At 51.3% G+C, this 17,243-nt stretch overlaps 1 protein-coding gene across 1 annotated transcript in view; it reads left to right on the top strand.

Moving 5' to 3' along the window:
* SNTG2 (syntrophin gamma 2) overlaps nt 1-17,243 on the top strand; it is a 150,764-nt gene that overhangs the window by 41,423 nt on the left and 92,098 nt on the right. The window contains exons 7-10 of the mRNA XM_029231640.1: nt 3,470-3,513; nt 3,626-3,667; nt 11,350-11,437; nt 16,732-16,823. Of these exons, the coding sequence (XP_029087473.1) occupies nt 3,470-3,513; nt 3,626-3,667; nt 11,350-11,437; nt 16,732-16,823 (266 nt within the window). The remainder of the gene's footprint in view (nt 1-3,469; nt 3,514-3,625; nt 3,668-11,349; nt 11,438-16,731; nt 16,824-17,243) is intronic.

The raw sequence follows: 17,243 nt of genomic DNA, 5'->3' as shown, positions 1-17,243 counted from the left end.
ATCACTTGATGTTAAGATCAGAGGGAGGCAGGTTGGCAGCAAAGAATCCAGTTGCTATGGCTACGGAAGGTGTGTGAGAGGCTCTCCGTACAAGTCCTTTCTGTCCTGGACCCACTTTGTCGTTGCTCCTTGAATCCTCCTAATACCGTCCACTGTGTCAGCTTCCACAGTTGAGGGCCATCCTGGAAGATGGAAGTGCGTTTTAATTTTAATTTACAAGATACTTTGAAATGGCTGAAATCTCTTGAGTTACTTAAGGAATTTAACTCCCCCCATTATCAGTAACACATAACCTCCCGGGGCCCCTTGGAAGATGGGAAGAGAAACCTTGTTCGCACTTCATGGACCAACCTTTAATCCCCACTGGCAGTGAGGTAATAGGATAATCTCCCTGTGCAGGGGGGCAACGGAAGGTTGGAGAGGGAGTGAACCAGGGCAGAATGTGGAAGTGAATCCTGCGCCCCTGAGTCTGGTTCTGAGGCAGAGTAAGCGGCTGGCCCCTCGGAGGTCTCCCCAGGGTGGGGTCAGCCCCGTCCCTCTTCCCATTGACCGCTCCGTGGTGACGATGTCCACACGTGGCCGGTTCTGGGGCGTAAAGGACTCAGTGTTTGTAAAGGATGATGAAGAGGGTTTTAGTCATTATTAATCCAGATGTTCAGTGCACATAAGACTTTTTAAGAAGTGTTCTCATTTTCTAATACTACCCAGAAGTTTATGTGAATGAATATTTAACAAGCGTCTGAATTTTACAAAGACTAATTAATTTGCAAAAAGGACAGTTTCTGTTATAACACACTTGTATTGCAAACAATGATTAAATTTACACAGCCTCACATAACACTATAGTAATAGCGATTAATTTGACTTGAAAAGGCAAGTATAACAGAAATAGAAAATATCTCGTAGCTAGTTTGCATGTTTGAATATTTATGTGGTTCAAATACGTTACGCTATATTTCCATTTTACGTCCTGATGTAATGGTAAGATTACCACAGAAATAAACTAGAGCCATTTTACAGCTGAAATCTCCAAACCTAGCTTAATCTCACCAAAGAGTTTATTTAGGAACATTAATTAAAATTTTTAATTAAAATCAAATTTCCATGGTTTTATTTTATCATCCATTTTACCACTTTTTAATTTGTTTCTTTAGGACTAAAAGTGTCCTACAAAGAGAAAAACATTTCAAAGATTTAACTGGGAAGTCTTTTTAATTAGCTTTGCTTTAACGACAGAGACAGAGAGACAGACGAGAGACATAGAGAGACAGAGACAGAGAGACAGGCAGGGAGAGACAGAGATAGAGACAGAGATAGAGGCAGTGAGAGACAGAGACATAGAGAGGCAGAGACAGAGACAGAGGGACAGAGACAGACAGATAGGGAGAGACAGAGATAGAAGCAGTGAGAGACAGATAGAGAGGCAGGGACAGAGAGAGACAGACGCAGAGAGAGACAGACGCAGAGAGAGAGAGACAGAGACAGGCAGAGAGAGACAAAGAGAGATAGGCAGGGAGAGACAGAGATACAGAGATAGACGCAGTGAGAGACAGAGGCACAGAGACGTAGAGAGGCAGAGACAGAGAGAGACAGAGGCAGAGACAGAGAGAAAGAGTGACAGGCAGAGAGAGAAGACAGAGACAGAGGCAGAGAGAGACAGAGACAAAAAGAGACAGAGAGACAGGCAGAGACAGAGACAGAGGTAGAGAGAGACAGAGGCAGAGAGAGGCAGAGGCAGAGAGAGGCAGAGTCCGAGAGACAGACAGAGACAGAGATATAGGCAGAGATGGGGGAGATTCTGAAAGGGCCCCCCTGTGGAGCTAGAGGGAGTGTAGATCTCACCTAGTGGGTGACAGAGGTTTTCTGGGCAAAGGCTCAGTGTAAATGAGAACTTTATTACCTAAAACCATACCATTAAATTCATTAATATAAAGACTGTACTTTATTTTCAATAAAATTTAATACTAGTTAATGACTAGAACTAATATTAACAATTGACATTAAATATTTACCTGGAATTTAAAGAATTCCAGTGTTAATCACTTATTATTTCCAATATTTAACCAAAGACTTATAAATTAAAACAAATCTAGAGGAAGGCAAAAAAACCTGTGAAAATGTGTTTTCTGCAGGTCTCAGCCTGTCTCTAACCCGTGCTGTGGCAGGACCAGCCCTTGTGGCTCTTATTATGGTCGTACGATGCCTTCAGCAGTAGCCATGAGGGGACTGAAAAAATAAAGGTTCATTGCTGACAGGACCTGGAAATCACACAGCACCCCTGGGTCACACGGCAAGATGGAGGCTGCCAGCAGGGAGCGCGAGGCCCGGGGTCCTGCTTTCACTGGGGTCGAGGCCGGGCTCTGGGGTTTCCCGGGATCACTCTTTATTGGTGAATTTAAACATAAAGGTGGGAATTTAAAGCACAGGAAGAGGAAAAACAAGGGGCCAAATGGTCAGTTACTGAAATCAACCAAGGTCTCTAAAGCACAGGGGCCTCATGGCCGCGCAGGGGCCTCATTGCGGCGCAGGGTCCGGGGCCCTGGCTCTGTCTGGTGTGTGGCTGGCAGACTCGTCGAGGGGAGCAGAGCTGAAGTCAGGCACTTGCGTAACAAAAGAGAAAAAACAGCTGTCAGTGTTTACACTGCAAAATGCTTTACGTTTGGTGCGAATTCGTTCAGTCTTATTATTGAAAGGAGTTATCTCTCTGCCTCTATGAAAATAGAAAAGTGAAGTGGAATAATGCTGTAGAGATTATACTCAAACTTTACAATACAAAGGTTTTCTTTCCTTTTTCCTTTAATATTCTGGGCACATTTTCTTTAATTAAAGCAGTCTATGTAAATGTGTTCCCGAGAAAGGGAAAAATGCTGAGTGGCTTCTGGGATTCCTATTTTATTGTCTGTGTCGACTTAATGAAAAATGGGGGTCAGACTTTCCACACATGTAATGAAATCCTTCATTAGGAGGCAGTGACATTTGTGCTTCTCATTGAACAAGGCTCTGCGTTTACAAAGTAACTCTCTTAACGTGCTTCAAATTAGCTGAATGTTTAGCTTCACCAGCCGGGGGAGGGGGGCGCTGGGGCTGTGCTGTTGGCGTTTCCCCACACTGTGTACACACGTGCATGTGCACACACACACACACGTGCTCACATTCTCACGTCATGCATGCGAGCGTGTGCACACACATATGCACGTGTTCACCCACAGAGACTCCTGCATGCACAGACATCCACACACACGCACACGTGTGCACACACATACCCACACGCACATGTGTGCACGCACATACCACACACATGCACACGTGTGCTCACACATACCCACACTTTCAATGCACACGTGTGCACACACTCACACCTGCACACACACAATGCCAGTTGCTGCAAACTGACCCTAAACCACTGCCAGGAGGAGCACGATGTCTCTGAATCTCTATTAACACTGTTGCCCCTTTTGCGACCCTGCAGCCCACCAGACAGGGATGTTATTCGTAGGGGACGCCCTCCTCCAGGTCAGTATTTTAAACTTCAGTCCTTGGCTCTGTTGCATGTTAGTTCATGTTAGTTTTGAATTGAGGCTCATCAATTATTATCCTCAAAATTCTTAATTTGTCATCTTTTCAGGTTAATGGCATTAATGTAGAAAATGCAACCCACGAAGAAGTGGTAAGTGTATGATGTTTTTTGTTCTTTTTATTAGATAGCCTCTTATTATTTTTTTCTCTGAAAGTCCATTTCACGGAGTGTATTCATAGAGACAGAGCTTCAGAAAAGCTTAGAAAGTTTAGCAAGTCGTGTTTCAAAGGGGCCTCTGTGCCACGTCCCTTCACAATCCACACGTCATGGGTCCTCTCCAATGCTATAAAAGGTAGATTTGGTGGCTGCTATTTTAAAGATGGGAGGGTTGAAATTCAGGGAGTGGGGACCCCGCCCGGGTGACCGGAGTGGAGCCTGTGAGGGTCTGCACACCAGCTCCCTCTGGCTTTGTGTGCTCGTCGCCTTGGAGGACGTCTCGGGACGCTCGCCTCTGGTGTGTGTCTGGGATGCTGGCCTGTGGACATGGGGGTCACAGGCTCCGCCCCAGCACCCCTTTCCAGACATGAACGTTGCCCAAGGTCAGGTCAGGCTCCAACACAGCATATTAGTAGGTCGTTAACCAGGTGAAGAATTCCTTTAACTTGCTCCAGGCACGGAGGAAAGATTCGCAGGTGGGATGACGTGTTTCTTGGTCTCAAGGGACTTGCAGTTTTAGGTTTAGGTTCAAATGGATGATGTGCTCTCATCTATTTACTTCCTCAACTTAACATTTGGGTTATTTTTCAATCTCTGCAAAAGTTTGCTTTCTTAAGGTGAGAAAATACATAGTAATTCAAAAAGAGACAGTGTCCACCTAGGTAACTTTATCCCAGCCCAGGGAAAGTAAAAAGCATTCGTCTGAAAAGAAAGACTTTTAAATTAAGTAAATGATGTGTAAAGCTTATAAATGGAGCTATTCCAATACTTGACTGATACAAATATACTTTTTGGACCAAATTATGAAATTACAAGTCTACAGTCGTCTGTGACACAAAAGCCATGATTGGAACACTGCTAATGACATACAATCTCAGCTCTTCAGACTTACGAACTTCGCAAAAATATTAGACCTCATAAATCACAGTTGCACATGGTGAAACTCATTTTTCAGAGTAGATTCTAGGTTCACTTAATCCTAAAAGAAGAAAAGTCAGTTCTGCTCCACACAGAAGATCCGCAAAAATGAGCCTCATCCTGTATATGGGCTCCTGCTTTGGAAAAGCTGTACTGCTTTTCCTCGACAAAAATGTGCTTCTTTCCCTCTTTTTAATACACCGTGTGTCCTCATCCACATCAACATATAACATCGTAGCCGACGTGGCAGAGAGTAAACTTTCCATAATTTTATTGGGCAAATTCTGAGACATCTCACTATTCAGAGAGGAAGGAAAAATGGTGTTTGAAAAATGACTCAGTCTCACCTGTGTGCAGAGGTTAGGGATGCCTGGCGGGAGGTGGCGCGGGCGCAGCTGGTCCCCCTGTGGGACCCCCAGGCCCACACATATGGCTGGAGACCCGGCAGCAGAGTCCCCACAGCAGAACCCAGACCGATGTCCAGTGAGAGTCAGAGCGGGGTCAGCGCTCCGTCCTGAAGGGTCTCAGAACGAGAAACATTACAGAACTTCATTTTTATGCAACATGCTCAGAATTTTTTTAAAATATCTCAAATGTTAAATTAACTTCTAGCCCAGAATGGCAGGCCAGGGTTTTAAGTCCCATGAAAACCATTGATCAAGAACTGCCCTAACTGATAAAACCTCACAGACTTGTTTTCTGAGGCCCCCTTTTCAAGTGGAAATGAGTCCTTTTTATACACATTTTATTCATGCACAGCAGCTGGGTTATCACTAAGATCTCAGGACAGATTCTGAGTTCTGGTGATTTTGAACTCGAGAACCCTTAGAAATAAAGTCTTCACTTGTGTTTAATAAATGGTAGAAATGGAACCTTCCAGATCGCTGTTCCAAGCAGCAGCCAGGCCGTCAACCCCCAGACCCCCAGCTCACGGCATCTCGTGGGCCGTCACTCAGCAGCCTGCAGCTGCGTTTGACAGAAGGTGTCCTGAGGGAGCTGAGGCCGGTCGCCTGTTTCTCCAGGTCGTTTGGCAAGTACGTGTGGACCCTCCTTCCCCCGGGTACCGAAGCATCCGTCAGGCGTCAGCGAGGCCTCTGCCCTCAAGGATGAGCCTCCGCTCTCGGGCCCTGGGCTGTCTGGACTTCCTCTTCCCCGCAGCAGCCGGCTTACTCCCGGCCCCCCCACCTCCTCACGTCTGCCCTCCTTGGGCGATGGTCACCTTCTCTCAGTCTCTGCTCATATGAGAAACTGTCCCGAACACAGGAGGTTAAGGCAGCGTTCCATCTTGTTGGAAGGAACATAAGTGCTATGGAAAGAAACAGGCTGGAATAAGTAGGTTAGGTAGAGGGAAGATGGATGGATAGAAGGTAGGTAGATAGGTAGACAGACAGGTAGCTGATAGAACATGGGTGGTTGGGTGGATGGATAGAAAAATAGAGAGAGAGATAACCGACCAACAGTATTTTCTCATGCATGAGTTGGAAAATTGTTGAGAGACATAATTCTCAACCCCAATGTGCATGAGAATCACCTGACACCCGCAGAGGTTTCAGCGGATGTAGCTTTGGTTCAGCATCACTGCTCCCTAATTCCCGGGCCTCGAAATTAGCAGGGTTCAGAGCCATTGGAATGGGGATCTAAACTCCCAGTAACGTCTCCGGTGTGCCTTGTGGGGCTTCGTTGGTGCAGGAGCACCGGGGGCAGAGGAGTCTGGCTCCTGTTCACGTGCCCACTTCCTCCCCTGGGGCCCGGGCCAGGCCGGCCTTGTATAAACGGCTGCCCTTGGTAGCAGAGATGCACGTGTCCAGCCCCTATGGCCTTGGGAGACAGAGGACACTCAAACTCTGACGGACGGGACTCTGTGTTGTAGCGTTGACCATGGTCGAGCATCCAGACCCCACCTGAGCCCAGTAACCAGGTAGGAGCTTTTCCACGAGGAGAGCAAACACAAAGCTATGTGTGTGATTATCCTGCTAGCCTCCTCCAGACACCACCTAGAATCCCATCTGCCACGGACACTTCGGCACCTGAGGTCTTTGGGCGGCGGGCCCGGGTGGCAGGGCGCCTGCCCGGGGTAGCGTGGATATAGTGCAGAGCCGTCACCGCGTCGGTAGCACGACGACCGTGAGGTGCGTGGGAAGGGCAGCGTGTCCAGCTGTGGGCCACGCCCCCATCGGGCTCCAAGCCAACCACCAGCGGGCCTTGCCATCTTGGCGGCAGGGGCGCTCCTGCGGCAACTCGTTCTCACGTCACAGGTGCCAGTCCCAGCCCCCTGTCTGTCTCTGGGGCCACTTCCCGCTCTGACACTCCCGCGTCTTCACAGACTCTCTAGGGTGTTGCCTCATGCCCCCGCAAGTTGAATACACACAGCGTCACGACGCAGCTGACCAGCCAGGGGCCGCGAGGGCTGGTGAGATGCTGGGGGCGGGGCGACAGAAAGACGGATGACCGGCCTGGCCCGGATGCAGGAGAGTCAGGGTCCACTGTTGCCGCTGCCTCTGCTGGCGTTTGCTGACAGCCAGAACCGCCAGGGGAGGGAAGTGTTGGCTGTGTCTAGTTGTAGCCCAGGTACCAGGAGCGTGCTCTATTTGTTCTGGGAAGGAGAACGCATCTGGAGCCACGGTTGTCGTTGTAGTTCTGTGTGTTTATACTTACAGTAAAGGACGGCTGTTACTGACAATTCACGTGTTTTCTGCGGGGCTAAGTACCTAAGTTGGCTGGGAGGGTGGAGGAGGCCGCATCTTCCAGGTCTTCCGTGCAGCACGGCTGTGGTTTCCTGTTTGACCCCAGAGAAGCAGTTCTGGGGGCTCGCACTTGACCCTTCTTGCCTGCTAGGCCTGAGTCAGGAAAGTAGCCTGGAGATTCTACCAGTTAGGGAATATGTCTGTTCAACCCTCTATTCAGGGAAGGGAAAGAGAACCACAGGGTGTGTTAGGGACCGATGTGCGGTGGGTCCAAGACGAAGGGCACCGATCACCTGGCAGACATCAGCCTCCCGTTCTGACTGGTGGACCAGGGCAGGTGTTGGGTGTCCAGGCATCAGCGCAGACCCGGCGTCTGGAAGCTTTGCTCTCACAGTGCTGTCACCGGTTCCGCACATCATTTTATAGAGGATGGGGGGATATTGGCAGACGTCGACAGTGGCGGTGTTAGTGAGGGAGGGTTAGAGGGGGGACCCAACCCCGCAGGCGACAGCCAAGGGGCTGGTAGGCCGGCAGGTGCAAGTGTGTGTGTGTGTGTGTGTGTGAGTGTGTGTGTGTGGAAGCCTATGTGTTTGTGTGTGTGTGTGTGAGCCTATGTGTTTGTGTGTGAAGGAGCAGGACAGGTCTGTGTGCTGACGTGGGGTGAACTGCAGATTTGATTTTAGGCAAAGAGAGTGATTTGTCTAGTGGACATGGTTCCACTGACGTGAAAACAGGGCCAAAGAAGAGGACAGACAGCACACGTGGTGTAGTGTGCTTTCCTGCGTGTGCCTCTTCGTTCCCACATGGTCACGTACCTACACGTGTGGGGCCAAAAGGCACACAAATTGTGAATTCTGCTAGATGTCACCAAAACTCCCTCAAGAGAGAAGGCATTCTTGCAAACGTGTAGACGATTTCCGGAAGGACACGCATGATGCACCAGTAGCCGTGTGTCTGAGGTGTCCATCCAGGGCTCTGGCACGTGAAAGACACCCATGCTTTCATCGTGTATCTCTTTGTTACTTCCTGTTCTAAAATATCCAGTCATCATATTTCAGTTACGACATTTTAAAGCTGCGCTGGCTCCTCAGACATAACCATATGGGATGATTTCTTCACTCCCTGGAAGGCGTCCCAGGTGAGACAACTTCAGAGACTCCCTGGAGAAACTGCTGTGAGGCCGCAAGGCTGCCAGCCCCTGTCCTGGACCAAGTGTCTGTGCCCCAGATTCACAGGTTGGAGCAGTAACCCCCGGGTGATGACGTCAGGAAGAGGAGCCTTTCGGAGGAGAATCCAGGGAGATGAGATCATGAGGGTGGGGCCCCGTCCAGTAGGATTAGCGTCCGTGTGAGGGGGGTGGAGGCGCCAGAGCTCACTCTGTGCCCTGTGAGGACACAGCGAGAAGGTGGCCGTCTGCAGCTAGGATGAAGGCCCTCACCAGAGCCTTGACCCGGCCGGCACCCTGACCGCGGGCTCTGCCTCAGAACTGTGGCAGACAGTGTCTGTCGTCCAAGCCCCAGCCTGTGGCTTTTTGTTGTGGCAGCTCAAGTAGTTTACCTGAGACACCCAGCAGTTTAAATGGCTCGAGTGGCATTTTAAAAGCTTGGGGGAAGATTCATACGAGAGTTGAATCCTTCCTAAAAAAGAAATATGTCTGACTCACCAGTAAAACTTGGCGGCCCAGCAGGTGAGTCAGAGGTGGGAAATCGGAACCTGCACCTACTTTGTCAGAGCAGAGCAGACGTGCCTGGTGACAGGGACGCAGGCGGGAAGGTGCTGGAATTGCTGGTCTTAAATAGATGCAAAAGCAAGTCCGTGTGGCTCTGAGGCAGAGCAGGGGCGCCGCCATCCAGAGCCGAGCGTGGAGTCAGGCTCCCTCCCGACACCCGTCAGTCCAAAGGTTGTGGTCTGAGGGACAGACACAGCTTTGAGATCATTCGTTGAATTCGGAGGCATTAATGGTCAGTGGTCAAAATATTTTCTCAGACAACACATACATACTTTGAACTAGATTGAAAAAAAAGAAACTGGCGATGAAGTAAAACCTTTGCCTTGTCCTAGCATCTCAAAGTCTGGAAGCATCAAGGCAGGGTAGACACTTGGGATTTGAAAAACAATAATACGTTGAAGTTAAGCCCACTCTTTCATCAAAGGGGCACCTGCCTCACTCTTTACTGTTGTTCCCGGATAAAACTAACTTGTCCAAAGTGATGTTTCTTCAAGGGCCTGGGGAACAACGCTGAAGGACTGAGCCGTGTAAATATGTGAGCGAGTCTTCTGGGGGCTAATTAGCCTTGATTAGATAGATTTTAATGCTTTAAACTCCATTTTATCTCCAGGAAGACTTGTAAAATTGTTAAATATATGCTCACTTATTGAGGTAGGGGTGGGTGTGTGTGTGTGTGTGTGCGTGTGCGTGCGCACACGTGGGCAGACCCACATAACAGAAGCAGCGGGAGAACTTGACCACAGACAGGGGCACACATCTCAGGCTCGTGCTGTCCACGTAACACCCTGGTCTTAAATTTAAAGCTCCATGAGCCCCCAGGACGAGGCAGGTTCTTCTGCGGCGGCGGCCGTCCCCTACTCAGATATGAGCCACACCCTTGCAGCAGCCACATCTGGAGAGGACGGCGCTGCAGCTCGGGGTCCCTTCGATGCAGGAGGAGAGGGCGCAATGACACCACGGTTTTGTGAGACTCGCCCTGGGTCGCCCTCGGAGGAGGAGGTGCGTGGGCCCTGTTGCCCTTGACGGCCTGGAGGAGCTGAGGCGATGGTCATTGTCTCCGGGGCCTCGGGCCGGCCAGAGGGTGGTCCCAGCTGGGCCCCAGCTGTTGAGTCGTCCGAGCAGAGCGTCCGTCTCATGGCCGCGTTAATGGGTTTGCTGGGAGGCTTTGAGCCCTCCCCTTCTCGCTGCCGTGGGCGGCAGCCCTGACTTAGGGAAGACAGACCCTGGGGCGTTTCATCCCGTGTCTGCACCTGCACCTACCCAGCAGGAGACGAGGGGGCTTCGGGAAGGGGTGCCAGGGTAGGCTCGCCTCAGGGCTCCCGGGGCACCCTCCTGGTGAGGCGTGAAATGGAGGAAAGGCCTCAGGGTCACGAGATTTGATACGTGGAAGAGACACGCCGGCGCCCATGGCGCCGGAGGCTGTGGACGCAGGGCCTCGGGGAGAGGAGGACAGACGGTTGCGTGATGAGCCGGGGGCGCCACTTCACGTTGGCTGGCCCGGGCCGAGGCAAAGGGGAGGAGCTCAGGCTCGGGGACACAGAGAACGTCCCCGGGGTGACGGGAAAGGCCTTTCTGTGGGTCTCCAGGCAGAAGCAGGTCGTCAGTAGGGGCGTGTTCAGAGGAGGGCCGGGGCCGCGTGGAAGCATCGCACGCATTCCCGATGGGACACTGGGGGCGTGAACACGTACAGCTTCTTACTCCGGGCTTTGGCTAATGTGTCTGAATCACGTTTGCTTAAACGAGGCAAACGTTGAGCGTTAAAAGCTGACCCTAGAGCTAAAGGAATGAGCTCTTTGGGTTACAGGGGAAGGGCCGGAACCGTGGGGATGGTGACGCTGTGGCTGAGAAGGGCGAAGTGCTGCCCGTTGATTTCTCCAAAATTAAAATGTCGTTTAAACTCCGAAGCTCATATTTGCGGTTTGCAGCGTCACAGTTAACCAGCTGGCGTGGGTTGCCAGCGTCTGAAATTTGTCAGTTTGCACGCCACGCGGATTTCTCACATGACTTGAGTTTCCGGGATGGCGTGGGTAGAGTGTGCAGGGAGCCTGGCCTCAAACCTCTGCTGACGTGTGAACGTGTGTAGCTGAGGTGCCAGAGTCCTGTACCTGGGGGCATGCAGCCATCCTTTTGTTACGGCAGGTAAAATTCGCAGGACTTCCAGAGTTTCAAAGGTAATCGTGAACACTGAATTCTCGGGAGACAGGTGAGATGTGTAGGGATTTATTTCTATTTCTGTTCTGGTCACTTTGTGATGGTAAAGTAGCTGTCTTTTGTCACATTGACAGGTGCATCTTTTGAGAAATGCTGGCGATGAAGTGACCGTCACTGTCGAGTATCTCAGGGAAGCGCCATCATTTCTGAAGCTCCCATTAGGTAAGGGGGAGGGGAGAAGTTCAAGGGTGCCACGCGGCACATTATTTATGCAAACGATACGGCACTGGCAGGAGTGTAGATCGTTTCCTGAGCTCATATTCCGAGAGAGGAAAGACGCAGAGAGCGCCTCAGCATTGCATGTTCCTAAGACGCCCTACCCTTTAATCCGTCCACAGACTTTTAAAAGAGGGCGTCCCCAGATGGCGCTTCGTCAATGAATTAACTAAGTTGCCTTCCTCAGGTCGCCTCACTGTGACTGTATTTACCTACACACGCACATGCACACGTATAGAAACAAAGTTTGTATTTAAGATGTCTTTGTCGACATGAGAAATATTTAATGTAAAAGAGGAAAGAACAGTAAATCTGCACCGTGATGTGTCACCGTCGCCCGTGTTTTCCTGCAGAGCTTGTAATTCTCTGTTATACCTGATATGATCCAGCCGGAAAGTGGATCAAAACAGGTGTTATGACTGATTCTGTTCGGGAGGATGGCTTTACAGAATTTATGAAGTTACTGTCCTTCTTGACTTAGCGGCAGGGCCTCTGTTGGGTGCTGACCTTGGAACCAGAGGGGCTCTGGGCTGAGGTTGGGCCCAGGGGCTGCAGCTCTGCTGGTGGCTCAGCACACTGTCCCGGCTCACGGGGAAGCGGGGCCTCCTCCCCCCGCGGCAGCCCCTCTCTTCGCTTTTCCCTTCTTTCTCCGGCTTTTTCTCTCACATGAAGGAACAGCTTCTCTCTCCTGGGTTGACCTTATGGCCGGAATCTTCTCTCTCTTTTCCATCGTTCCCCCGTTGTTGGAGCCGCTGCTGCCGCCCCTGGGCCTGGCCCAGCTCTCTGGGGCCACGGCAGGTGCTGAGACCCGATCTCACGTTCGAATCCACGGTCACAAAAAGGGCCATTGAACATCTGGCCCTGCTCCCATCCATCTTCCTGAGTAACCGAGCAAATCGGTTTCAGCAGCTCGACTTTTGTCCCCATCAGACCTCAACCTGGAGACCATGCTGCTCACTGATCTAAGAAAAACTGACGATCCCCCCCATGGGTATGAAAATACATCAGTAGGATTCATCATACGTCCTGCCTTCTAAAAAGACCAACGCGAGAAATCAGGCCACACGTTCAAAGAGAAATAAATGCTATACACAGCACAAGAGTTTACTGGGGTTTCACAGTGATTCTTCAGGAAGAGGGTAAAAGGCCCACGGACAGCCAATCCCAAGCGTTCGCCTGGGGCCCAGGTGTGTGGTGCGTGTGAGTTTACAGCATCGTGTAGCCATGGGGGGCGTGTGCACGGCTCTGCCTGGACATCTCTCCTGCGGGCACCTCCCCTGACGGTGTGTCCGGGAGGGCACAGGAGACGGGAGAGGTCTCCTCTGGAGACAGTCAGTGCCGACTTTGATTATTTTGCATAAATTCAGACTCAGACTTTTTATGAAATAGGATTCACATAACATAAAATTCACCATTTTAAGGTGCGTGCTTCGGCAGTTTTTAATTTTTCACTGTGCCGTGCAGCCATCACCACTGTCCCATTCCAGAATATTTCCATCACCCCAGAAAGGAACTTTGTACCAATCATCCCCTCCCCCAGCCCCTGGAAACCACAAATCCACTTTCTGTCCCCATGGATTTGCCTGTTCTGATCGCTTCACGTAACTGGGGCCGCACAGTGTGTGGCCTTTCATGTCAGCTTTCTTCACTCGGCATGTTTTCCAGATTCATCCACATGGTACCCCATGTGCAGGTGTTTCATTCCTTTTTTTAACTGAATAATTTCCATTATTTGGAGAGACCATGTTTTGTTTCTCTCTTCATCAGCTGACGGGCAGGTGGCTTGTTTCCACCTGGGGACCGTTGTGCCAATGCCGGTGTGAGTGTTCATGTACAGGTCTACATGAACGTGTTTTCAGTTCTCCCGGCCACACACCTGCGAGTGGAGGTGCTGTGTCATACGGCAAGTCTGGGTCGGATTGTTGAGGACCTGCCACACTGCCTCCATGCCTCCATCTCATACCCCACCAACCCTGCACGAGGTCAGTGTAGCTGCTATAGATCACAGCTCATTTTTTTAGGTTAGGTGTTTTTGTAAATACTCATTGAAACTATTTGTGTTGTATCCTTTTCCAGTAGTTGGTTGTTTTTTTGTTTTTTTTTTTTTGCAGTACGTGGGCCTCTCACTGTTGTGGCCTCTCCCGTTGCGGAGCACAGGCTCTGGACGCGCAGGCCCAGCGGCCATGGCTCACGGGCCCAGCCACTCCGCGGCATGTGGGATCTTCCCGGACTGGGGCATGAACCCGTGTCCCCTGCATCGGCAGGCGGACTCTCAACCACTGCGCCACCAGGGAAGCCCCCAGTATTTGTTTTTTGACACTATTTTTATTATTGATAATTATTGACACTGATTTTTTAAAAATAACGGGTTTAAGTAGTGATAAGCAGAAACAAATATTACAATGTTCAGATTTCTCTTTTGGGATGTAGATGAAAAGATGCTCATTCACCAGCAGTAAGTTGATAGAAACCTAGAGCGCATGAATGACTGTCAGGTTACAATCCACTCACTCACTCGCTCACTCAGCCTCCCCTCGGGGTTGATTTGGAAGAGTTAGTCCCTCCAGTGAGAGCATCTGGAGAATGAAGGAAATTAGAAATATTTTGATTTCGCTCCCAAGTTACTGATGAGCTAGTTATGGAAATAACACATGTGCCATCAGGAAGGAGCTGCAGTAGAAGATGTAGTAAGAAGTAGGTAGAGGTGCTGGCAGAACAGACTCTGGGTCCAGAAGCAGTTCTGTGCGTGGGGAGCTGGTCTCAGAATGTTTGGAGGGTTAGGAAAACGGGAAGGAAGCTGGGTGGTCAGATGCAGTGAGAACTACCGTTCAAGCAGAGTTAAGTTGTTGTCATGTTCTCAAGCCTTCTTGGAGCTGTTCAGTCCATTTCTCCGCCTGCAGGGATGCGGTGTGGAGTGTTTTACAGACGTGTCGGGCCTCACAGACGCTCTGGACACCGGGGTGGGGGTGGGTGCACAGAAGTGCATCCATCGGATTCCACGTCAGCTTCACGTGCTTCTTTCCTTAGTAGTGTGGAAGCGGGAAGCATTGCCTACTTGTTACGACTTGTCCTGCTGCCGGGCCCGCCTCAGTGTTTCTTTCCCCTCCTCAAGCACCCAGGTGACCTGTAACAGGCCCTGGATTTTACTCAGAGGTCAGTAAGGGTCTCCTTTACTGTATTTCCCAGGTGCTTCCGCTTCTCACAGCAGGGAATTTGCACAGTCAGGGTGCCACGTGTGTCGCAGCACCCCAGAGCGAGTGGACGGAAAAGCTGCCCACACTCATATTCTGGCCAGAAAACATTCGGGTGGGGTCGTGAGGACGTAAAGGAGCACAGCCTCCCTCTTGAAGCTGTTCGCCGACACTGGAGGTGGCCTGGAAGCATCAGTATGAAGACCCATGAGTTTATCTGATTTTGTTGAGAGGTTTAAAGCTCTGGCTGTCCTGTGTGGTGTTTAAAGGGAAATTGGGTTGATGGAGCATCTGCTTGGCCTGAACTGTGCCGGCTGCTTTGAAGGTGAGCCCATAAACGCATTCACGGCTTTTCAAGGAGAAAACTGACATCACTGAAGTAACTTGCACGATACCCCACTAATTTTCCTCATCTGTGAACTGGTGATAATAATAAGTAACAAGCACACCTGAAGCTTGTGTGTCGAAGTAGTAAATACAACAACGTCGCGAGGCTTTCAGTTCTGTCCTCAGTGACACGGATGCTGGTGACACGCGTGCTGCAGACCCTCGGACCTGACGGAGAAGATTGGGCAGGACAGGACGAGGAGGGCTGGGGGCGCCTGCTGTGAAACCCCTCAGCTCCGGCCATTTACTGTCATTTGGGAACTTTACCCCAGTAAAGTTTTTTGTCATTTTCCAAGAAAGGGAAGTCTGGATTTTTAATGCAGTGCCTTGGCTTTGATCAGACAAAACCGATTTGCAGGTCAGACTGAGCTTCACCTGCCAGTTTGGAGCCTCTGCCTAATGTGATTTATCCCCCGAGTAGCTGGCTTTTGAAGGCTAACGCTGGCTTTGAAAATTTTCAAGCTAAAAGAAAATGAAGGACCCATGTATCAGGCTGGCACCCGCTGCGGCCGGGGCACCCCTGACCCTGCACAGCCCATCGGGGTCCTTCCCGTCGCCCATTTTGGTAATGGGAGGTGCGGGGTCACTGGCTTCTCCCTGAAATTGCCGACTAAGTCAGGAGGGCAGCGGGTGAACCTGCCCATGGCGGCACCTGGGGCCCGGGGCCGCCGAGTCGGTCTTGCTGGTGCGTCGTGGTCAGGAGAAGGGCTCCCTACTCGGGGAGGGGGCGCGGACCTCCTTCTGCCTGCGGCGCTGGCGCCTGTCTGGGGTCCCGCGAGGGGTCCTGGGCACGTGGTCAGGGCAGATGTGCGCTGAGGACCCGCTGCCCCTCCTGCTGTCCACCTGGAGCGCTGGTCTTTCGGGTGAGGCCTGGGGGCAGCTGGTGCCGCCCCCACCTCACCTGGCGCGTCCAGGGCCGCAGTGGAGGGCAGGGCGGGGGCTGAGCGGTGGCAGAAGCGTGGGGACAGGACCTGCCTGGTGCTGGAGCGACAGGACGGAGATCCCTTTCCATCCCTGTACTTCCTGAAAAGAGGACTGTGATCGGGAAGGGCCCTGACTTGCCCGAGGCAGACGCTCGACTTGGACCCTCTGTTCATCCGGGACCCGTGTTCCAGGCCCAACGGCGGCTCCCTGCTCCCTCCCCAGTCCAGAGCTGCTTCCTCTTTTCATAAATATCACTTTCCTCAAACTTACCTGATTGGTCCTTCTATTTTTCACTAAAGCAACTTGCAGTGCAGAGATAATCCGAAAATGTCAAACAAATAAATAATGCAAAAATTAACATCGGAAAGTCAAGAATAAGTGTGGGAAGTTAGCATCGTTATCCTAGTGGTGGGGAGGGCAGGTTCATGGAGCCCCCGGGGCCAGGGGACCGGCTTGGAGAGGCTGCTGTCTCTCTGCACCTGGACCTGGTGCGGCCCCGGCGAGAAGCCGGTCCTGCCCTCCTTCTGCCAGGCGTTTTGTGGGGTGCAGGCGGGGGCGTCCACGTGGTGGGCGGGCGGCGAGGGGCCAGCGCTGGCTGCACAGCCCGTACCAGCAGCTGCTTCCCCCGGGGGCTTGTCTGGGGGCCTCCCTAGGTGACCCCCGTAGGTGGACCTGCAGGTAACGCGCTGCGACTCCTCTGGTGGCTCCATCTACAGTGAGTCTCTGTTTGATTTGCAGGGTCCCCAGGACCGTCTAGTGAGCCTGGCAGCGGGACCTCCTCACCCCTCTTTGACAGCGGTTTGCATCTGAACGGAAACTCCAGCAACACAGTAAGCTCGCTCGTGCTCACCTTTGATTTAACCAGAAGCTCCCCTGGCAGATTTAGAAAAGCCCTTGCTGCCCGTTTCAGAGGGAGGTTCAAACATGGGTGTAGGATGTGCTTACGTGCGCGTAATTCCCACGTGGACGCCTGGTCTTTCACCGTAGGGTACTTTCAGCTCTTAATTCACAATATCTCATGAACAGGCCTGAGTACGTAATTTTGAGGTAGAATGTGGAGTCGTGGCTCCAGTTTTCCTCGGAACCTGATGGTGGGAACTGCCGGGGTCTGTCCTCAGGAAGCTTCCTCCAGACTCACAGGAAAGGGGTTCATTCCCGGATTAATGGAATCACCTAGGAAGCGTGATGCTGTGTATTTGCAGTGAGTTTCCGTCATCCTCCAAATCTTCACCTTCCCAAGAAAACCAGAG

Source organism: Monodon monoceros, unplaced genomic scaffold (genome assembly GCF_005190385.1).
Source record: "Monodon monoceros isolate NGI ecotype Baffin Bay Population unplaced genomic scaffold, NGI_Narwhal_1 Super_Scaffold_19, whole genome shotgun sequence".
Classification (NCBI taxonomy): domain Eukaryota; kingdom Metazoa; phylum Chordata; class Mammalia; order Artiodactyla; family Monodontidae; genus Monodon; species Monodon monoceros.
Note: the sequence above shows the minus strand (reverse complement) of the source record. Positions and strands in the feature narration are given on the sequence as shown.